General features: G+C 39.7%; 1 protein-coding gene across 1 annotated transcript in view; it reads right to left on the bottom strand.

Annotated features, from left to right (window-relative positions):
* Positions 1–23,925, bottom strand: part of CNTNAP2 (contactin associated protein 2) — a 1,184,740-nt gene that overhangs the window by 367,494 nt on the left and 793,321 nt on the right. The window contains exon 12 of the mRNA XM_065627584.1: positions 14,493–14,612. Within this exon, the coding sequence (XP_065483656.1) occupies positions 14,493–14,612 (120 nt within the window). The remainder of the gene's footprint in view (positions 1–14,492; positions 14,613–23,925) is intronic.

The raw sequence follows: 23,925 nt of genomic DNA, 5'->3' as shown, positions 1-23,925 counted from the left end.
ACACTCTAACTCATTGCAGGGGACATGACTTCCACCTGAAGGGACAAAGTGCTTTCATACAAATGGTTCTGTTAAGGAAATACAGATCAGCATTTTGAGAAACTCCAGATATCCTTGCAGTATGTATCCTGTGAAAGTAGTACCCTAAGTGTCATATACCTCAAAGACACTGCTGTCTAGAAACAACATTCTAGGAAACCTCAGTGTTGTACCAGCTGCCTCACTGGCTTCCTGCTAGCAGATATCCAACAGATTCCTGATTTCAGAAAATTCTTTCTAGTGTCAGAAGCCATAGGATTCATGAGAAGAAAGCAGAAAAATGTGTATTTCCATAAACATGTTTCTCCTGCATACTCATTTATGCCTCAATACAGAAATCAAACCATGCACAGAAACCACAACAGAATTCAGAGAAGAGTAGCATACATGAAAATGAAGAAACTTTTTTGCTAGATCTAATACTATTTTTCATTTAACTCTTATAAATAATGTCCCATTAACTCAAATAATACTCAGAAATATAACACTACCTACTAGTAAACTTAATGTACATTCCATTATGTAGAAATGATATATTTTAAATTACTGTTTCTGAGACGCTGAAAAATTTGTGATTGTGCATAATTGGACTTTGTAGATTCGGTTCAACGGAACTGAATGGCTAACTGGTTTTTGTTATATCCTTATCTGGGAAAAGATGCGTCACATTGTCTCTGCTCCTGTTGAGGCCCCAAATATATACAGAAGCCATCTATGACAGCAGCTAACTGCTTTCTAAAGCAATGAGAAATTTTATTTGCAAGGAAACATCTCCATTCACCTAGGACAGCCGATATTTAGGGATTATAGAGAATACTATGCTGGATCAGACAAGGTTCCACATATAGTCAAGTTGATTACTGCAAAAGTCAATTACAGCTTACGATTACATTCCGACATACTTGACGTGGGCCTGTGCTTTGGCTTCTATCAGTGACTCTTCTTTACACATACGTAATCTTTTCTGTTGGTAAGTACACATGCATTTCATGTAGCTTTGCTGGACAACTAGCTCTTTCACTACATTTTATCTAGAATTTTAAAGGATTTCTCCATCATAGCACAAAATTATGATGTCTGGAACAAAATAAGTAAGTCTCAAGTAAAAGTACTGGCTATAATGGAAACCATTTAGCAATCAACTGCATATGGGTCTTCAAGCACCTGCTCTAATTATGAACAACTTCCCTATTTTTTTAATAGGTTTTCCCATATTTAAAAGACAGAAAGCTGATTTCCTTCAAGTGCCTCACAGTCACCCTGGAATCTACTGATGCCTCCAGGAATGTTTTCCTACTCCGATGTTTCCAAACTTGCAAAAAAACTCATGGCGCTCATGCTGACATTGTGTTACCTGCAGTTCTCGTAATCACCAGATCAATATTAGCAATGAAACATCTTCAAGTAGAAGCCAATGCTTCTGACAGAAACATATTTGGTCTAGGTCCACAATAAGTAAGTTCAAGTGAGAGAACTCTGCATGCTCAGGCTTTGGAGAGCTAGGTCCACTTTGCCTTCCAGCTCCCCCACCTTGCCTGCCAGTCAGTTTCTGTGGAACATCCATGCCTCTATGAGAGCACTAATTCCTCTTCACAAACTACTGCTATGAAAAAGGGAATCCAATTGAGGAGTGATGGTCATAGCTTTCCAACACAGTAATTTACAACACTGCTATTTCAAATTATTTTGTGACAGTATTTGGTCCTATTACTACTGACAAACATATTTAATTTTTTTTATAATTACTGACAGGTTTATTCTACGGCAGTCAGACAATACTGGTCTGAAGGAAAATCTACAGTGATTTCTATTTGTGACGCACAGTGTATCCCAAAATGGAGAGAAAAAGCTAATCTTTTTGGGGAAATACCTTGAGGTTTAGGGTACTGCTTTGGCAGAAAACACAATAATAATTTTTGGAAAGGAAAGGAATTATTTATTCTCACTTTCTTAAATTGCTTACTATTCAATGCTTCAGTGTGCACAATTAGTCTCATAAATTTCCTCTAGGATAATGGAAGATCATTACCTCAATAGTACCCACTCAGGGAAGCATGTCCTGACACAATAATACAGACACATAATAGATAAAGCCAATATTTTCAGGCTCCCTGAAAAAAAGAAAACTTGGGCTTAGCAAATGGAAAAAACCCTCTCTCAAGTAGAAAGCATAAAAAGCACGTTAATTCTGGATCATAAATATGAACTTTAAACAGTAAAAGCGGACACAGGCACCTAACATGACATCGGAACCCCAAGCTCCATCCTGTCTTCCATATATCATCTGTTTGAAATCAGGCAGACTTAGTTTCCAGTACATGAGTGGAGGGAGATCCTTATACTGAGTAGTTGAGACTCTCTAAACAAGATAACTGGTTTGTGTAATCTGCAGGTTTCCATTCCAAATCTGAAAGTTTGCTCTGGGGAAGTTCTCCAGCTGTAGTTGTTCACTACACACTGCACATAGTCTCACTGACTCCTTATCTTTTGCCCATATTGGCTGGACTCTGCTCAATAAACCATGTGTAATGGTATTGGTGGTTTGCGTTTAAGTTGTAGCAAATTTATTTCAACCATTCTTCACATTCTGATGCTATGGGGCAAATCATAGTAGGTTGAAACTAACTCTCTCTCTCCCAGGAAAATTCCTGTCATGGATTTAAAGTGGTCTGTTAATAGTATCTTCTGATTGACTGCAATATTTTCAGAAGGAGTGTTTCTTTCTGTGGCCTTGGAGATAAAAAATGGCCAATTCCCAGACGATCCCAGATTTAAGTCCTTTTTGCCTTTATTGCCATCACCCTGCAGTCTTTTGCCCAGTTTTAGTTGTCTCCCACCATGTGGAACAGAGATAGAGGTGAGTTTACAGCATACTTCTGATGCTGCCCTAAAACTTGTAGTAAGCACTCATTCTGGAAATCAGTAAAAATATTGTCCGTAAATTCACGTCATAGTTATTGCGCACTTGTTTTCTTCTGCAGAAAAGCACTAAGACTAATTCTAAGTGATAAAATGCAAACATGTGTAACCTTGGGACTTACTAGGAGCGTTCATAGAATAGTTTGGGAATAGCAGGGACAACTTCAACTAGATCGGGTTGCTCAGAACCCCGTCCAGCCTGGCCTGGAATGTTTCCAGGGATGGGGCATCTACCACCTCTCTGGGCAACCTGTGCCAGGGTTTCACCACCTTCACTGTAAAAAATTTCTTGTCTAATCTAAATCTACCCTGTTTTAGTTTAAAACCATCACCCCTTGTCCTATTGCATCACGCCCTGCAAAAATTCTGTCACCATCTTTCTTATAGGCCCCTTTAAGTACTGAAAGGCCACAATAAGGTCTCTCTGGAGCCTTCTCTTCTCCCAGGTGAACAACCCCAACTCTCTCAGCCTTTCTGCATTGGACAGGTGTTCCAGCACTCTGATCATCTTCATGGCCCTCCTCCAGAACCTCTCCAAGAGGTCCATGTCTTTCCTGCCATCCCAGTGGAGGTAGGGGATGCAGAGCCATGCAGTAAGAGAAACACAAGGGTTACTGATGTGTTAGAAACCATTGAAGCACTTGATAATGGCCACAAAGGAATTAGGGCTTCTCACCAGAAAAAGGTGGTGGAATCGATGGCCCGGCTGAAGTGCATCTATACGAATGCACAGAGCATGGGCAACAAATAGGAGGAGCTGAAAGCCAGTGTGAGGCAGAAAATCTATGATATAATTGCCATCACAGAAACATGGTGGGGTGACTCTAATAACTGGAACACTGCATTAGATGGCTATAAAGTCTTCAGAAGAGATAGGTGAGGAAGGAGAGGAGGTCTGATGGCCATGTATGTTAGGGAGGCTTTTGATTGTCTGGAACTTGGTGAGGATGATGATAGGGTTGAGTGTCTATGGGTGAGAACTGAGGGGAAGGTCAACGAGGCAGATATTCTGGTGGAGGTCTGTTACAGACCACCCAACCAGGATGAAGAGTCAGATGAAATATTTTGCAGGGAGCTGGAAGAAGTCTCCCGATCGCTAACCCTTGTTCTTATGGGGGACTTCAACTTCCCAGATGTCTGCTGGAAACACATCAGAGAAGAAGCCAGCAGTCTAAGAGGCTCCTGAAGTGCATGGAAGACAAATTCCTAACACAGCTGGTCAGTGAGCCTACCAGTGAAGGAGCCCCACTGGATCTGTTTGTAAATAGAGAGGAAATCGTGGGCAACATGTCGGTTGGAGGTGATCATGGTGATCGTGATGTGAGTTTTCTGTTCTTGGAGAAGTTAAAAGGGTGGTTAGCAGAACTGCTACTTTGGACTTCCAAAGGGCAGACTTTGATCTGTTCAGAAGGCTGGTTGGCAGAGTACCTTGGGAGGCAGTTCTGAAGGACAAAGGTGTGCAGGAAGGCTGGTGGCTCTTCAAGGAGGTAATCTTAGAGGAGCAGGAGCACGCTGTCCCCGTGTGCCAGAAGGTGAGCTGGTGGGGAAGAAGGCCGGCCTGGCTGTAGAGAGCTGCGGCTGGAACTTAGGAATAAAAAGATAATTTATAACCTTTCGAAGGAGAGGCAGGCCACTCAAGAGGAATACAAGAATTCTGTGAAGTTATGCAATGAGCAAATTAGGCCAAAGCCCAACTAGAGCTGGGTTTGGCTACTGCTGTAAAAGGCAATAAGAAATGCTTCTATAAATATATCAGCAACAAAAGGAGGACTAAGGAGAATCTCCATACCTAACGGATGCAGAGGGAAACACAGTGACAGAAGATGAGGGAAAGGCTGAGGTACTAAATGCCTTCTTTGCCTCAGTCTTCAATAGTCAGAACAGTTGTGCTCCAGGTACCCAGCCCCCTGAGCCAGAAGACAGGGATGGGGAGCAGAATGAAGCCCCAATAATCCAAGGGGAAATGGTTATCAACCTGCTACACCACTTGGACATCCAGAAGTCTATGGGATCAGATGGGATACATCCAAAGGTGCTGAGGGAGCTGGCAGAAGTGATCACTAAGCCACTATCCGCTATCTATCAGGAATCTTGGTTAAGTGGGGAGGTCCCAGTTGACTGGAAGTTAGCTAACGTGACACCCATCTACAAGAAGGGCTGGAAAGAGGATCCGAGAAACTACAAACCTGTCAGTCTGATCTCAGTGCCGGGGAAGGTCGTGGAGCAGATCATCTTGAGTGATATCACACGGCACATCCAAGAAAACCATACGATCAGGCCCAGTCGACATGGGTTTATGAAAGGCGGGTCCTGTTTGACCAGCCTGATCTCCTTCTATGACAAGGTGACCCACCTAGTAGATGAGGGAAAGGCTGTGGATGTTGTGTACTTAGACTTCAGTAAGGCCTTTAACACCATATCCCACAGTATTCTCCTGGAGAAACTGGCAGCTCATTGCCTGGATGGGTGTACTCTGCGATGGATAAAGAACTGGCTGGATGGCCGGGCCCAAAGAGTCGTGATGAACGAAGCTAAATTCTGTTGGTGGCCAGTCACGAGTGGTGTTCCCCAGGGCTCAGTATTGGGGCCAATTCTTTTTAATCTCTTTATCAATGGTCTGGATGAGGGGATTGAGTTCACCCTCTGTAAGTTTGCAGACAATATCAAGTTGAGTGGGAGCGTTGATCTGCTGGAGGGTAGGAAGGCCATACGGAGGGATCTGGACCAACTGGATCATTGGGCTGAGGCCAACTGCATGAGGTTTAACAAGACCAAGTGCCGGGTCCTGCACTTGGGTCACACACAACCCCAGGCAGCGCTACAGGCTCAGGGAAGAGTGGCTAGAAAGCTGCCTGGCAGAGAGGGATCTGGGGATGTTGATTGACAGCCGGCTGAATACAAGCCAGCAGAGTGCCCAGGTGGCCAAAAAGGCCAACAGCATCCCGGTTTGTATCAGGAATAGTGTGGCCAGTAGGACTAGAGAAGTGATTGTGCCACTGTACTCGGCACTGGTGAGGCCCCACTTTGAACACTGTGGTCAGTTTTGGGCACCTCATCATAAGAAAGACAATGAGGTACTAGAGAGAGTGCAGAGGAGGGCGACGAAGCCGGTGAGGGGCCTGGAGCACAAGTCTTATGAGGAGTGGTTGAGGGAACTGGGGCTTTTTAGCCTAGATAAATGGAGGCTGAGAGGAGACCCTATTGCTGTCTACAGCTACCCGAAAAGAGGCTGTACCATGGAGGGTGTTGGTCTCTTCTCCCAAGCAGCAAGTGATAGGACAAGTGAAAATGGCCTCAAGTTGTACCAGGGAAGGTTTAGATTGGATATTAGGAAAAATTTGTTCACAGAAACGGTTGTGAAGCAGTGGAAGAGGCTGCCCAGGGAAGTGGTGGAGTCACCATCCCTGGAGGTGTTTAAAAGGTGTTTAGATGAGGTTCTTAGGGACATGGTTTAGTGCTAGAGTTAGGTTAGGTTATGGTTGGAGTTGATGATCCTGAGGGTCTCTTCCAACTGAAATGATTCTATGATTTCTGTACTGAGGGCTCCAGAGCTGGATGCAGTACTGCAGGTGGAGCTTCACCAGAGTGCAGCAGAGAGGTAGAATCACCTCCCTTGACCTGCTGGTCACAATTATTCTGATGCAGGTAAGGTACGATTTGGCTTGTGGGCTGCAAGCGCACATTGCCAGCTCATGTCCAGTCTTTTGTACACTAGTACCCCCAAGTCCTTCTCCTCAGGGCTGCTCTCAATCCCTTCATCCCTCAGCCTGAATTGATACCAGGGGTTGCCATGACCCAGGTTCAAGATCTTGCACTTGGCCTTGTATAACCTCATGACGTTCACATGGACCCACTTCTCGAGCCTGTCCAGGTCCCTCTGGATGGCATCCCATCCCTCAGCTGTTTCAACTGCATCACTCAACTTGGTGTCATCTGCAAATTTGCTGAAGGTGCACTCAATCCCACTGTCTATGCCATTGAGATTATATTAAACAGTACTGGTCCAAATATGGACCCCTGAGGGACACCACTTGTCACCGATCTCTGTCTGGACATTGAGCCATTGACCATGACCCTCTGGATGCAACGATCTAGCCAATTTTTCGTCCACCAAACAGACCAGCTATCAAATCCATACCTCTCCAATTTAGAGAGAAGGATGTGGTGGCAGACTGTGTCAAAGGTTTCACAGAAGTCCAGATGGACGACATCCATAGCCCTTCCTTTGTCCCCTGATATAGTTACTCCATCACAGAAGGCCACCAGGTTGGTCAGGCAGGACTTGCCCTTGGTTCAAAGACAGCCTTCACACAAACTCTACATAACACTGTAAATTCACAATCCTACATAATCTGCACTAACTTCACTTGTTACTAAGTCCTGGGAGGGAATCACATGAGAGTCAATCTGTACTCCTCCTGCCTGTCCAGGGAACCTGCATAAGCAGTACTTTCCCCCTCTGTGTATGCGTACATACAGATGAAAATGGATGCCTACTGCAGCTTATTCATTACCCAAATAAATCTCTTTTTAAAAAATATCTGTGAGAGCATACAAGAGGAAGCAAGAAGTCCCGATTTTTTTAAGAGCAATAGTGACAACACAGCTAACCTGCCCTTCTAGGTAAATTAATTTAGAGAATTACACATCAGTGTGGAGCATTGCACCTGGAATACTAGCAGAGTGGAATGAATCTTCTATTTAAAATTGTCTGCAATCTTTTCATCACTTGATTATCTGTCTCAGTAAGAAGTGAATGTAATACATCATTTGCCATCTGAACAGAATTTTAAATGTTTCCTTTAAACTAATCTGCTCTGTGATCTTTTTGTTACATTGATTTCAGTTTGAAAGAAAATGACAAAAGAAAAAATACTTAGAACAGGTAAGTGGATTTCTTCCTAGTCCCACTGTCTGTCAACAAGACAAGACAGTACTAGCAGTTAGAAACAATGAACTCTGAATATGACTTGCTGAGAAGCCATTCTTTGAAGTGTTGTTTAAGGACAAGGAAGCCTTAAGGGGGAAGCACAAATGAGAAAGTATTTTGGTATACCAGAAATCCCCACCTGAACCTAGTGACTCATACCTTCCAGGCTGTGAAGCAGTACAGCTGGATCACTGGGCTTGTTCCTCAAAGCCCACAGAAGCACAGAGAAGCTTTCCCAGTGATGCAGGGCATAGGCAGAAACATACACACCCCCAGCATCTGTACCTGCCCAAACAACAAAAGAACCCTGACAAAAATACTACCATTAAAATAAAATAAAATTTTAAAACTCCAACAACTTCTCTCAACACTTCAGGGGTAAATTAACTGTCTAGCCTTAACTTGACTGGAGTGACCAAAAGCAGAAATAACATTTTACAGAAAACACAAGCTTTGTTTGGGGTTTCAAGAATGTTCTTTACAGGAACAATTTTATAGGGATAACTGAAGCATATCACTGGCATGAAGCAGCTTGTGCTGGGTTCCTCACATCTCCAGTAGGGCACAAATACGGAGGAGTGAATCCAGAGCTAAGCTTCTAACATTCACAGTAATAGTTTAAGGAAGATAGTATCCTTCATCATCCTATTTCCAACCATTCTGTTTTCTTTTCCCCAAGTACGGGACACACATCTTGAAATATAGGCTTGCATGGATTTATATCTATCTGTATAAGTTTCACTACCTTGGAAGTTCAGCAAATCAGTTCCCAGGCAAAATGAATCATCTGAAAAACTAATTACACAGATATGTGCAACAGAATTAAACATTTACTGCTACTGGGGCACTTTTCATCAGTATGTAGAGATGAATGGTACATTTATATTCATGCCATATGTTTCTACATATGTCATAGTAAAGAGCACTCCAGTGACCCACTATTTACAAAAAGAAGACAGAAAAATCACTGGATATGACAGTTATAGTTGTTTAATGTCTACTCACAAAGTCATTGCAGTAATTATTACATATGCCACTTCTGGAGAAAAAGTGAACAGAGAGACCAGAGAGGATGGGAGAGAGTGGGTAGAGAAGCCACTTCGTACATTTGACCTTTATGAGGCAGGCTATGAACATGCATAATGATTTCTCCAAGTGTTTGATGATGTACATCTCTAGGCAAAAGAACTGTACTAGAAAGGGGACAGGGTAAGTACCACTCAAATGGAGTCATTATGCTTGCAGCTATTTGGATCCTGAAACGAGACAGAAGTCACATCACACATGCACAATGACTGCAAGGCCCCTAGAAAGAATTAACCGACATATCTTCTGGTAAAATAGATTATGAAACCTTTGAGTTCTGCTTTGCATCAGTGGTCTAAATGATGATGAAGAAGAAATAGCAGAAAGACTATGATTTTCCTATACTCAGCATAAAGCCTCAAGGTACTACAGAAGTGCCGGACAGCCTCTCCCACTGATGTCCCATACAACCATTAGGATAAGTGAGCACTTATGGTCCCTGTGCATTGTTCCTCTGCTTATTCCTCACCCTTCACTCTGAAAATTGTTGCAGGACAAATGCACAAGATAAGATCAGGGTAAACTTACTGATCTGACACCTTTTCCCCATCCTTCTTGGGGCCAAGGTGGGAGAAAGAAAGAAACAGAAAAAATAGGGAGTAATATGAACTTATTTCTTGTGAAGTTCTCAATAGGACCAAAACAAAAACTGCCAGAGGAAACTGAATCAAGCCTAGAGATGAAGAAATACAAAATATCACGCAGTGCATGGGGTGAAGGTATAATATACTGAAAATTTACATCTTCCAATAAATATCTTAAAAGAGTAGTTCTTTCCACTACAGCTACAGTTCTAAGAACAATTAAAGAGACAACGGGAAAGGCCTTAAACTTGATACTGAGATGGGAACCCTCTGCCTCTGGAAAAAGCTGCTTGAATGCAGAGTCTAACTTTGCATCTTTGCAATGTGGACTTGCCCCTGAAAGAGGGCAAGATCTCAGCCTCAAGATGACAGAGATTTGGAAGAGCTCCCTGTTGGCCTAAGATCACAAGTTGGGCTAAACTGAAAAGCAGTCTAATGGTCAAACATTATGCCACATTACAGCTTCAAGGAATATTTTCCCATAAGTGTATTAATTTGACAAGTTCTAACTTTCTGACTTAAACATTTTCAATACTGTTTTTCATAAAAGAAAAGCAAACAAAAACATAAAACACTCCACAAACAAAATCCAAACACCAAAAAAACCCCACCTCCAACAACAAAAATTACAAAAAAACAAGCTTCCTAAAAATTACATAGTTCCTATGGTTAAGTATTTGGAAAACTGCTGAACATCTATTGCAATGCCCTAGATTTTGAAGAGCCATGTTACTGGAGCAAGAATAGATACTTAAATGCGATATGTTTAATATTTTATTTCCACTATGAGGACATAAAATTTAAGTGCTTGGTTCACTATCAAAATTACAGCACTGTGAGTACAAGGTTATTGGAAGAAGACAAGGACAAGAGAATGGAGGAGCTCTGGGATTTCTTTGACAATACAGAGTAGTTTGTAGAGACCAAGAATTGCTGTGGGGAGCACGTGCACACACGTATTTCGATTACTTTGACTGCACTATTGAATTGCCAGCACATCTTAGAAACCAGAACAATTTTTAGTTACCCAGAGCAACATCTGTGAAGGACAGGACTCATCATGACATAAGACACACTAAGGATGGATATGGCTTATATCTAGAAATATGCCCAGACGACTGTCTACTGCAGCATAATTTTCTCTTCAGGTTGTTTTTTAATACTTTTTTGACACATTTGGGAACCCTAACACTTTCTCACTATAGAATCTGTAGATGCTGACAAAATGATGAAATAATGACATTTGTGATACAGCACCAGTACCTTCAAGGGCTAAAGACACAATTTCTAAATAAACAATTCCAGCGGCTTTTCAGGATATTGCCCCTGCCCCTGAATGTTTCTAGTCATGTGAGAGTGCAGTTTACTCTCCAACACTGTACTGATTTTGGCTGTGATAGAACTAATTTTCTTCATAGTAGCTGTTATGGGGCTATATTTTGGATTTGTGCTGGAAAGTGTTGATAACACAGGGATGTTTTTGTTATTGCTGACCGGTGCTTACCCTGAGTCAAGGCCTTTTCTGCTTCTCACATCACAGCACCAGTGACTAGGCTGGGGCTGCACAAGAAGCTGGGAGGGGACACAGCCAGGACAGCTGACCTCAGCTGACCAAAGGGATATTCCACACCATGTGACATTATACTCAGCAATAAAATTAGGGGGAAGCTTGGCCAAGGAACTTCTCAGGAACTGACTGGGCATTGGTTGGTTGGTGGTAAGCAATTGTTTTAATTTGCATCACTTGTCTTTCATTTCTCTCTCTCTGTTATTTTCCTTTTCATTACAATTTATTATCATCATTGTTATACTTAATTTCAATTATTAAACTATTCTCATCTCAACCCATACATTTTCTCACTTTTACCCTTCCAGTTCTCTTCCTGTCATCCTGCTGGAAGAGGAGTGAGCGAGTGGTTGCATGGTGCTCAGTTGCGAGCTGGGGTTAACTATGACGAATATTTTGCACCAGTAAAACTACACCACAGTAAGTGTGAAAGCAGCACATAACCATTAAACCACCTTCTTTTAGGAAGATGCATACTAGCTTTACTAATAACCCTAACTTGTGAACTTGTTTTCCCTAGGAAGCAAACAAGCAAGTTACACTTTACATTACCTTTTTAGTTACTAAGATGTTCTTACTTGCTAGTTCCACTTGAATGAAACAAGGGATATTTTAAATGTCTATTAGCATCTTGAGTATTAATTTAATACAGTGATGTTTTATTTACACTGTGGGTTAATGAGAACATTTAGATTTGACTCTCAGGCTAGACAGGGAAATACAGTTAAGGATGTCTCTATTAAAATAAAATATCACTATCTGCCATATGAAGAAGTGTTTTTTCATTTAGTATACTCCACATACTACTCAGTATAGCAAGATCTGTATTTTACTTAGTTTCATGTTCACAAAAAAAAGTTAATTGTAATTCAGCTATTTTAAATTTTTCAAATATAGTGCTAGTAATACCATAAATCTGCACAATCTTGATCCTAAAATTATTTGAGAATTCTGCTCTTTTTCAAATATGCTATAGTGACTTTCATTATCTGACAAGATATGCATCACTGCTACAGACTTCTACAGAAACATTATTGGTGAAGCAAAGTAAAGCCCCCAGGTAACCTCATTCTGTCCTTTCTCTGGTATGTGTGTCACTGATAATAATCCATATCAATTCACAAAAAGATTAAGAGTGTTGTGAATTTTCTCCTAAAAATGCAGTTCTTTACCCTCCACATCTTTCAGTGCTTAAGATGACCACTAAATAAAAAAACATGAAAGCTGTAACAGCTGCAATGTATAGGTACTACAGAGTATGTACATAGGTGATGTGGTCTTCTAAGCTATCTGAGAACGACTGTCAGAGGGGGCCTTCCAGTTTCAGAAGCAGAGATTAGAATTACTTCTCATCAATTTTCCTGTATTTCTTGCAGTCATCTGCATTTTAACGAAGAAGTAGTGCTGTTAGGTCCTTATTTTTAAAAATGTAAATAATTACATGGATACTAGTGCAAAATGCCTCCTTCTTGTAGCAAAGTGTTGCTGATGAGAGCAATTCAGTTAAAACAGAAAACTGCCATTTTTGCACAGCATGAGTCATATCCAACTGAAGGGAATGAGCTCTAAATCATCTATCCCAGTGTTCATGATTAAGTACTCTGGAAACTCTTTTGTAGACGAGAAGCTTTAGAAAAATGATTACTTTTAATTTTCTTATCTATTTTTTCCGCAGTGTTGGACAAGCTAGCAGGACCTTCTGCTGTATATTTATATTAAACATGAACGAGCAATACTGTAGTACAGGATAGGTGTACTTTCTTGTGCCCCACACCACTATAGTAGTGTATTTTTACCTTACACAGTTACTCTTGAAGAATACCCAAAAGCTATAGCTAATGCTGAACACAGTAGTACTTCTTCTGAATAGCAGAAATCACTATCAAATATCAGCAGTTCTTGGCATCGTTCCCTGCAGTGCCTGCCTGATTAGTTACTGATGCAGTTCAAAGTGCTAGTTATGATTTTAAAAGCCCTAAATGGGTCAGGATCCACTTATCTGAAAGATTGCCTTTACACGCATGTCTCAGAACACATTGGCTGGCCTGTTTCTGCAGTCCAAGAAGAACTGATGGCACTCTTAGAGCTTAGATGAGGCTCCTTCTTAGATATGCATTTATTATTCAAATGCAGACATTAATGGCAATATGAAACAATGCTATTCTCCTGTTCTTCAACAGGCTGTCTACCTACGAGCACTTGATCTGTAGTCTGCTGCATGTGTCATGCATCTCCCTGCAAATCAGCTTCTCCTCTCTGCCCACCGCCCCCCACCCAGTCTCTCCCATCCAAATAGGCTAAAACGCACCCCACAGATCCAGACATGTACAAGCTTCTGCCTCCAGGAAAAGCTACGTGAGCTTGAGTGACTGTGATCTCTAAAGAGGCAGAGTTTTTATACTATTTCACCTTGCGATAGCACCTTCACGTTCATGTTGCTGATGCTGAAGTCTGAGGACTCAGACATATGCTAGACTTCCACTGCAAACAGACTGAAATTCAAACTTATTATGCAGACATTTGGGGAAAGTCAAGGACATGTCTGTTGTACGAGCTACCCCATATCTCATATCAGGAAAAGGTGCTGAGACAATTGTCATGCATTAACTGATCAAAGAAATAATACACTCCTGGCACAGAATATTGCCCCTTTTTCCTTTTTCATTATCATATTTTTCTGCCTCAGTGTGCCAATCCAGATGACTAAGACTTGATATCTTCTGTGAGAATGCCCAGATGGGAAATTACCCATGCAAAGCTAGTGTCGAAAGCAGTGAAAAAAAAAAAGAGCAACAAAACCAAAATAAGTTAACGCTGTTATATATATATGGTCTCACAAGTTAAACAAGATACATCCTTCTAACAGCAGTTAAAAAGACAAAACAGGCAAACAAGAAAACTCAAATGTTTTGTTTCTTTTGTAAATAATTTCTATTCTCCATCTATGGTTGTTAGTGCATGAAAGTCAGCAATACCTGGGCAGAAATAAAAGCCTGGCCTTTCTAAAAGCCTGCCTTCTGCAGTACCCCATGAACGTCAGGCATTACTGAACCACAAATACGTTGATTTACAATAATTTTGGTAAATAGCCATATATATCTACATTTTATAAAAATGAAGTGCCACTGAGGATACAAAAGGTCTTTTAAGCCTACTTAATAGCTGTGATTCAAAAAGCTTATGAAATGGATTAGCTACTGTCTTGCTCAGACTATACTGAATGGTTACTATAGATTTGATGACTCCTCTCATGAGAAGCTCTTAGCAATTAGTTTTCTTTTGCCAAGAAATACAAATCATGAACAGACTCTTTCACCTGACTACATAAAAAAAAAAAAAAAAAAATTCAAGAATACAATGCAATTACCTGTCATGTTGCAGTAAACTTTCAAAGGTCCCAGTGCCCCACTGCCATCTGGATCTATTGAGTAGTAATTTGAAGTTTTGCCCAAGTGTTTGTATGCTTCACAAGAGAGTTCATGAATAGCTGGAATGAAATAAAACACAGAATAAGGATCTTCAAATCCTGGAGCAAAAAGTCGATAATGGCAATAAATTGACTTTATTTATATATCAAGAACTATATGCTTGGCATTAGAAGTAATGTCACTGACATTCACAGAAAACACAGCATCTTTCCAAACGAAACAGAAGTGATTAAAAGCTTGAGGCATACAATTTCTTTTTTTTTGCATATGAGAGGAAGCCAGAATAGGAAAAGAATTCCAGCAGCTTGGTGGAGGGAGTGGGGAGGAACAATCAAACATTTTCAAGAGTATGTTTAAGCTGTTTGTGAAAATACTTTGGTTGGTAACTTTGTTTATACACATATATCATATATGGAGACACTTCTATTGATCTGACACACATTTCCCTTTAGTTTTCTTTCAAGAGATACACCAAAAAAAGCTTATGAGTTTTCTTTCTGTAAATTTGAGATTTTTTTTAGGTTTTATTACAACTCAGAATAACATTGAGTTTACTGCTTTCAATTTCAAGTCCTAAAACTTCCTGTCAAATTGTGTTAGGACTAATAGCTCAGATGCAATAATAAGCATTGTAGATAGAAGTTTTTCTAGTAACTCCCATATTTTCTTTGAAATGTATGGCTGTTACAAAATTATGTGTATTATACATGAATAAATGAAATCATTTTATGCATACAAAAGTAACAGTGGTAATTTATAGAAATTGGTATGTGTATATATATAAAATTAGTAAATTATATAAACATTTTTCTATGTAATTTCTTAAAAAAGGAATGTGTAATACTTCTTTGTTTTCCAAGGACCAGATGGTATAGCTTTTTTGTTTTGAATTAATCAATCGGCTGCTAAAAGAAATGAAATGTTTGTTTAACTAGACTTCATATCCACTCTAAAAATCCATCTAACTTGCTGGCGATTCTTGCAAGTGCTCTCCTTGCTAAGACTGGCCTTATTTCAAATGTCCATTAAGATGAGCTGTTTCGCTGGGCTCTGATGGTGAGTGATGGATCACACACATAGATTTAAAGGCCTCTAACGAATTATCTAAGATGTAGGAAGGAAAGTAGAACTTTAAAAAAAAAAATCTCCAATTTTGATGTAGAGTGAACCCAAAGTGAAAGACTATTAGTTATTAATATTTATAGAAACAATCTTCTTGTCAATACTACAACAGAAAGAATTTCCTGGAAAGTTTTATGTGCTCATTACAGGGCCTAAAGTCAATCTTACACAAGAAGTAGACACTTCAATTAAATTGTGAAAGATTCCAAACCATTTCTTCTTTCTCCCCAAACTAAACTCAACAGACTCTTTCATGATCAAGAAGACTGTTTGTTTTCAGACACTTCATCCAGATTTCGTAAGGAATTATTAACCAATTTTCTTCAGAAATATTTCTCTAACTCTCTAGACACTACCTAAATGTAATCACAAAATACCAACCCTGTTCATGTATAATTGTTGTGATGCCAAGTTGCAAATTTTAATAGATGCATTCCAAGCTGCATTCCAGGCCAAGAAGATGACAAATAGTGCTTATGATCTCCTAGAAGTTCGTGGGGGATTTGTTTGTTTGTTTGTTTGGGGGTTTTGTTTCATTTGGTTTTGGTTTTGTTTTGTTTTTTCCTTTTCTATAACCCTTTCAGAAAACCATGGGAGTTTTGTCTTTGTTGTGTCCATATCTTTATGTAAGGTACAGATATACTACTACCATTCAGAAAAAATATTAGAGAGTGTTATATGAAAGACAAAACCAATTTACACTGTTTAATCACTTATCACTGCTGAATATTTTTACAGAAAGTTAAAACGCTCAGATGCAACATCCTTTCTTCTGTCCTTCCAGAATGAGACAAATCCAAAGTGGTACCTAGTTACTAGTTAGTATTACAGCACAGAACAGGCTGTTTTTGTATGTCACTATTTGTTAATCTTCAATATTATGTTGAACACCAAGCATAAAGATTGTTCTTCAAATTAAGAAAAAAGAGTGGGATATTATAAATAAATTCGATTTGTGAAAAGTGTTTTTATGAGTGTGTGATAAGGTTTTGGCAGCCTTTGTCCATATGTAAATGCATAAAGACCTTAAAAATGAGAATAAACAAAAAATGAAAGGGTAGGTTCTGGTGCCAGGAGCAGTAACATACAAATCGCATAACAGGAGTATAGGAACAAAATGAAGGGATAAGTGAAGTTGGTATACTGACAAAATAGCCAGTAATTAAGATGCAATAGGAGAAAGCAAACATGTTCTGCCGTATGAAGACACTTAATGACAGAAACAGACCTTTTTGTTGACTTTAGATGGCAAAGCGTAGCCACTAACATGAACAGCAGAGCAAAAGTACCAAGTACCAGGCAGAGGAGGCAACTGTGAAGGGCAGAAGTAAAAAGTACGTATGGAAAGAATAAAAAACAGGAAGAAAAGAGCACCAAAAAGATGCTGTAGTCTTTTTAATCACCTGAATAATACAGATCGAACCAAGTCCACCAAATTCATTTCATGCTAAAATTTGAAAGGAGTTGGCTGTGTTCTAGCATGAATAAAAAGCAAGTGAAAAAAAAATTCATTTTAACTTTTGGTGTGAAAAATCAAGCTTCTTAGTCTGGGCAGGTAATTCAGTCATTTTAATCAGCTGACAAAAGCCAGTATGAACACATTTTGAAGTTCATCATTAACTAAACTAACATTCACAGTAGTGGGCTTGAGCACGGCCTGAAGGGATAAGTTTCTTGTCTTAAAAAAAACTTTATTAGAAATGCAGACTAACGAAGAACAGCTTAGAGGGAAACAAAAACAAACAAAAAACTTTGTAGCCACACAGACCTTAACATGATTTTCATTGCTGGATTTCTTCATGGGTTCTTTTCCACTCCCAGAACTGCTTACCTCAACCCTTAAAGAGTTGATGGACAAGGGAAGACAACACTAATTTCCAAGCTTTTAGGATCCTCTGCTTTAAATATCTGAGCAAAAGCAAATGGTTCGGAAAACCAGTTTACAGAATAGCTTTTCCAGCTCCAGACTGTAAACCAAAAGCCAAGAGTCAACTTCGCTTAGATTTCAATGGCTCTTACTGATTGAAAGAAGCAGATGTTCTCTCACTCCTGTTTTACTTTCTGACTTGCATAAAGATCAAGAGAGTTATGCCACACAGCTGGCACAGTTGCTGGCTATCTCTAGAAAGCAGAAGGGCTGAATGACAAAAAGGATTTAGCAACTCTGTCACCCTACATGAGGTTCCCATAGAGTTTCAGTAGCACATTGGTGAACTACAGTTTCTTCATCACTATGTAAAAAGGCAGCTTTAATTTTAGGCCTGACAAATAGCCTCCTTTTATAAGTACAAAGATCATTATAAATAGAAGACCCAGCATGACAGTCTGCACTATGTGACACAATTAATGTGTTACGATACGTTTTGATTCTGTCAGTGAATATGGCTGTAGCAGGGGATAAACTCCTTTAAACTGCTGCTAATACAGGAGTAAATCTCCTCAGCTTTGCAGGGGCATAGCAAAGGTAAAGATTCACAGGAACTGATGGAATTAAATGGTAGTAAACGTGACAAAAGTAGGCAGTGCATCGGATCCATGAAGTCCAGCTACACCTCTCCAACACTTCCAACTTCCCAGAAAAATACTGAAAGTTAAACAGACTGTGAGGTGCTTGGGTTTATGTCACTCAAGCTGGTTTCAACTCTTGAGCACCTTAAAAAGGGCTGAAAGCACAAACAGACAAGGAAGGGGGAAAAAACCCTCAAACTTACTCAAGGAATAGTTGTGCACTGAAATGGCATACCTGAAGTTTATTTTAAAAGAAATGAATGACTTATTTGTTGCTTTATTACAATATATATTCAGAAGATAACTACAAAACTGAAAATGTTAACAAATATTTTTTATATATAAGTACACAGACACTGTAAGCTTCTGCTCCGTCAGTGGAAGCTTCTCTCTGTGTAGTACTATAACAAAAAAAAATATCCCCACCCTTATTCATTCCAATGCTATATGGTGGAGAAACGATGTCTGTTACAATGTTTTTTAAACAGGTTAAGAGAAATAGAAATCTCACCATGACTCAAAGCAAATTACATATGAGAACAAAAAATCTTCTGAATTCCAGGTCTGTATCCTGACAGTAAGAACACATGAAGCTGCTGGTTTTCTCTACTCCTTCATGTATATTAACAAGTTTTTTTAAAGCCCCACAAAAAGCAAACGTGATGCAACAGTACTTCAGTGTTCTCGTTATTCTGCAGGACTATTGCTGCAATGGTCAGAGCCAAACGTTATATCTGTCAGTTTCTTGTTTGGATAAAAAAAAAATCAGTTGTTTGGAACTCATCTTTATATTGCCTGAGAACAGAAAAGGTAAAATAAAATTTAAAAATCACTCTATAGTTATAGTTGAACTTAGAATAAGTACACAAGTGTTGCTAAAGTCAGACAAAAATAAGTATGAACAAGGATTTACTTTTACATCTCACATTTAAAAGTGAAGTGACCCTTTCAGATATGATGAGATGGAAGTATTGCTACAAATCCATACTGTAACAGTGCACAGTCTCAATAATTTAGTTACAACCAATTTAAGGTAAAACAGAGTGTTTTTCCTGATCATAATTAGTGTAAACGCTAAATTGCATGGCTGAGGTGAACCTCAAAGATAATCTAATCTAATCCACTTCATAAAAAAATATCAATTACATCCATGTTTCATACCTGACATGCTCTGTTCAAAATCTTCCATGATGTAAATTCCCCAACAGGCCAAGGCAGCCTAGAACTCCACCAGCCCTTCAGCATCAGCGTTTCTCCCACTCACTCTACACTGTGAAGCTGCTCTGCTGCAATTTAAACTCATCATTTCTCTTTCTAGCCAGCATTAATTTGGAGAAAAGCTTACTAACTCCTGCTTGCAGCTGTATTTTGTTTACTTGCAGATATAAAGCTCTTCTCTACCATAAAAAGGCCGAGTTTGTTCACCTTGGCCACAGGTTGTGTTTTCTAGGTTCTAAATTATTCTTCTTGCTCTGCTCCAGACTCTCAGTGTTTTTGGTGAAGCTCAGCAGACAAAAGTGGGCAATGTCCAGCACAGCAGGCTTAATTTGCACATCCCACAGGTTATGCTTCTGTTAATTCATCCCAAAATAGTGTTTTCCTTATTAACAGAAGCATATGCAATGAACTACAAGGTAAATAAGGCAGCAATAAAGCCTGCATCTGCAGAACGGAAAAAAAACCAAACCAAACCAAAAAACATACAAAGACCCCAAAAACCAACAAACCAACCAAAAAAGTAAAACCCATTAAAAAACCCCCACAAAAACACTACCACACACACACAAACACCCACCAAAAAAATCCCCAAACAAACAAGCAAACAAACAAACAAAAATGAACACACCAAAGAAGAACCTACCACAAAAGAAAACAACACAAAACCCAACCAACCAAAAATAAAAACCAAACCAGCAGTTTTCCTCAACCTCTAGCTTCTACAGTTGGCTAACCCCTCCTAAACAGAGTCCTTCCCAATGCCCAGTATCTCTGCACTTCGAAATCCTTAAAACAGTTTCCAAAAGAAAGACCATTCTTTAATTTTTTATAGATATATAATATTATATACATATATGTATTTTCTATATAAATAAAAATACTATGTAAATATACAGATACATACTCTTTTTAAAATGAATTGGGAAGGTAAACCAACAGAAGGAATTTTAGTGGTTTATGGCAGGATTACTGCACATTTCTGTCCACTGCTGCATTAGCTGTCATGCCACTAAAACTTTCCATCAGCAAAGCTCCTTTGTGACTGAGCACAAGAGTTCTTCCTGCTGCCATTGATCTAATCTTCAGCCTACTTAAAGCTCTGAAGTTATGGATTTCCACCTTTCAGTTGCTATATCTGCCTCACGCTCTCCTTCTGCCTCCTACTGTGAGCTAATGAACCTATAAAGGGTTATCATTATTAGTGCAATATTCAAATATGCCCTGTAGAAACAGAAAGAAAATTAAAAAGCAGAGAAAAATAAAAATAATAAGATTTGTGGAAATTTACCAAATTTGTGTCAAGTTGACTCGAGGCTCATTTATGTCAGTGATAAACAAGACAATTGCCATTGTGGTAACAACGGAGGAAAACAGAGGGGTTTCCATCAGAATAAGAAAGAGAGCATGAGTTTATTCGCCGCTAGGATAATAAAGAAGATTGCTGGCATGGGGGTGAAAACTGCAATTTGAGTTACCGCATAGAAATTTGCTCTGAATACAGAAGAAAAACATCCCATTTATGGTAAAAACAAAGGTGCTTCCTTTTCTCTCTCAACTTTCTTCTTTCTTTGCTTTGGGCTGGGGTCATGGGAGGAGGGCAGAGAGAAATGATTTTAAATCCAAAAGGCTGATCAAAGATGCATTTTTAAACAAATTTAGCAGTGATTTTAAATTAGAAACCATAGATTAGGCAATTAGCATCCTTGTAACAGTGTCAGCCTAGAGACACCACAAGAAAGAAGTATAATTAGACACCAATTTTTAACAAGGTGCTTTTGAGAATTAAGTCATTAAAGGATACACAAACACTTTTAAATAAACAAACAAAAAACCCTGACCAACCAACCAATCAACGCCAAAAAAACCCTTACATTCTAGCATGGCTCTTTGTGGCTAGACCAAACACCATTCAGGGCAAAAACATCTGAAGGGGAGAACTGCAAGTCATGCCAAACATCTCCACGTAAGGCACACTTTCATTTTAAGTCTGGATGGTCTGGCACATTTGTGTAGCTGCAATGCGTAACTGGGCAATGCAACTGGCGGGGAAGATTGTTAAAGAAACACCATGTTTGTGCTGGTCCTACACTGGTCCCAGCCACAGAAAGCTTCAGAGCTTTTTTATCATCTTGCCCCTTTCTTCCCTCCTATTCCTCTCTCCCACGCAAAAGGCTTCAAGGTAGATATAAAAAGTAAGTTTAAAAAATCCCTACCCCTAAAGAAAACATATTATTTCTACTCCCACTTACTTTGTATTGCCAGGAAAATGGAAAAGAGAAGACAAGCTTAACATCTGGATTTACACTTTCCCAGCTGTGCAAAACAAATGCTTGGTTGCATGCTAAAGTGTGCTGAGATCCACAAATGAAAACCTCACTAAATTATACAAGGGCCAAAGTAGGGGAGACAACTCTAGTAAATCCTAGTGGAAGGTGTCCCTGCCCAAGGCAGGGGGGTTGGTAGTAGATGATCTTTAAGGTCCCTTCCAACCCAAACCATTCTATGATTCCATGAAATCTAGGTCAAAGGTACAGAAATATCTAGAATCTTATTTTAATACAAAATTTCTATAAATGGCTGCAAGTAGCAAAAACACAGATTAAACCCAAGGATTTTTCCCCATCGAGTTCATGCCAGTTCTTTTCTGCCTTGGATATTACAACATTTGATCCTTCTTAAGAATTGAACTTCCTCATCAATGTTAAATAATGCCCACCTGCACAAAGATATATTCTCATTACACAGATTTAAAAGATATTATAGTGTCAGTTTTTGTTTATTCATGAATATTATTAATCCTAAAACGCATTACTCCCATGCTCATTTATAAGACTGTAATCGTTTTATTTTTACAGGCCTCAACAGTTGTTGTAACTGTCCCTGTTTCCTGCCCCCTCTCCCCCCTCCTCAGTTCCCCGAACATTTTTGGATCTGAACCTATCATAACCAGCAATCTTCTGAAGGAAAATATGGTACCTTGCTTAGCTGTACTTACTCAATACAGGCTTTACTTGAGTAAAACTTCCTCAAGTTATTAAAAAAAAATACTGGTTAAATAAAATAAGATTTCTTAAAGTCTTACGTTAAAAGCTTACGTTTGAAAAAACAAAACAAAACAAAACAACCCAAACAAACAAAAAAAACAAAAAACAAAAAAAACCAAAACAAAACCAAAAAAAGTGGATTTTCCAGAGGAGCTTGGCACTTACTTCCACCAACAGAAAAGAACTGAAACATTACGAAAACAAATGCTCATATCAGCATTTGCACTTTCTCAATCAAAATATCCTCTATCAACATGACACCAATTTAGAACCAATGCATCATCTCTGTCATTTCCATTAATCCCTAAGCAATTCACAATGACAACAGAACTCAACTTTCTTTAACTGCCATAAAAAATATTAGCAGAAACATCTGTTCCATGTCCCTTTTTTCATGTTTTCTCTCCAATATTTTCAGTTGGGAATGACTGTGTCCTGGCAACTTACTGGAAATCATTTACACATCTTTTTTACATAATGGATTAGCTGTTGGGTACCTTGGAGGTTGCCTGGTTGGCACGCTCTCTCTTTTGTGGGTATCTGTTTCAATAGCAGCACTGTAGAGTATTCACTTAGACTATTTAATCAGGGGATGAGATTATGGGGAAAGTGTCAGGTTCTGTGAAAAAAAAAAAAAAATCTGCACACCCACAGAGGAGTTCAGAGATGTGGTGGCAGGGGAGAAGCCCAAATAATGCCCTGCCAGGCTGCTCCCAGGCCCACCACAGGAACTACCAGCCCATCAAAGGCCCATCTCGACAAGCCCAGGGAGTGACACAAATCAAGGACTCCTAAGCAACAACCAACCAGTGTGAGGCTGTTCCAGCACAATTTCAGCCCCAGTGTCTGTGCATGGAGCCCATCACCTTGAGTCACTGGGAACATCTCTCCTCAACACCTCTCTAGACTAAGTGGACTGCAGCCTAGGGGTGGGACACATTATGAGATGCGTGGGAAACATTGCTCAGGATTGCACAGGATCCATGGGATGTTTAGGGGCAGAACCAAAGGCAGGAAAAGGAAGAGGATTAGGTGATTTACAGGAGGAAAAAATGCAGGGGAAAAAAATAAAGCATAAATAGTGGTCTGGTCAGTACACTTGCCTGGTTGTGCCCTGCATCTGATCAGCAGTCTCTCCTGCCTTCTTATTAAATTCCTTTCTAACTCTTTCCTGGATGAGGGACTCTTGATCCTGTGGGGGTGCCAGCAGGTGGGGTCAGATCACAGGTTGGAGGGCCCTTGTGTCCTTGGAGGCAGACACTGGTGCAAGTGCAGGTGTGTGAGTATGTGATGGCTAGCGAAGATCAAGCTGGACTAGCCAGCGAGTAGGTGAAGTAGCCTAGGAGCAAGAGGAGTTGTATATCCAGGTGACAGAAACTGGGGAGCCTGGGATTCAAGGCCAGCTACTGGGCAGACTGAATGCCTGAGCCCCGCTGCTGGAGGGATCCACCCTGTACACATGTATAATACATATAGTGGA

Source organism: Caloenas nicobarica, chromosome 2, assembly GCF_036013445.1.
Source record: "Caloenas nicobarica isolate bCalNic1 chromosome 2, bCalNic1.hap1, whole genome shotgun sequence".
Taxonomy (NCBI): domain Eukaryota; kingdom Metazoa; phylum Chordata; class Aves; order Columbiformes; family Columbidae; genus Caloenas; species Caloenas nicobarica.
This window is presented reverse-complemented; position numbering and strand designations above follow the sequence as displayed.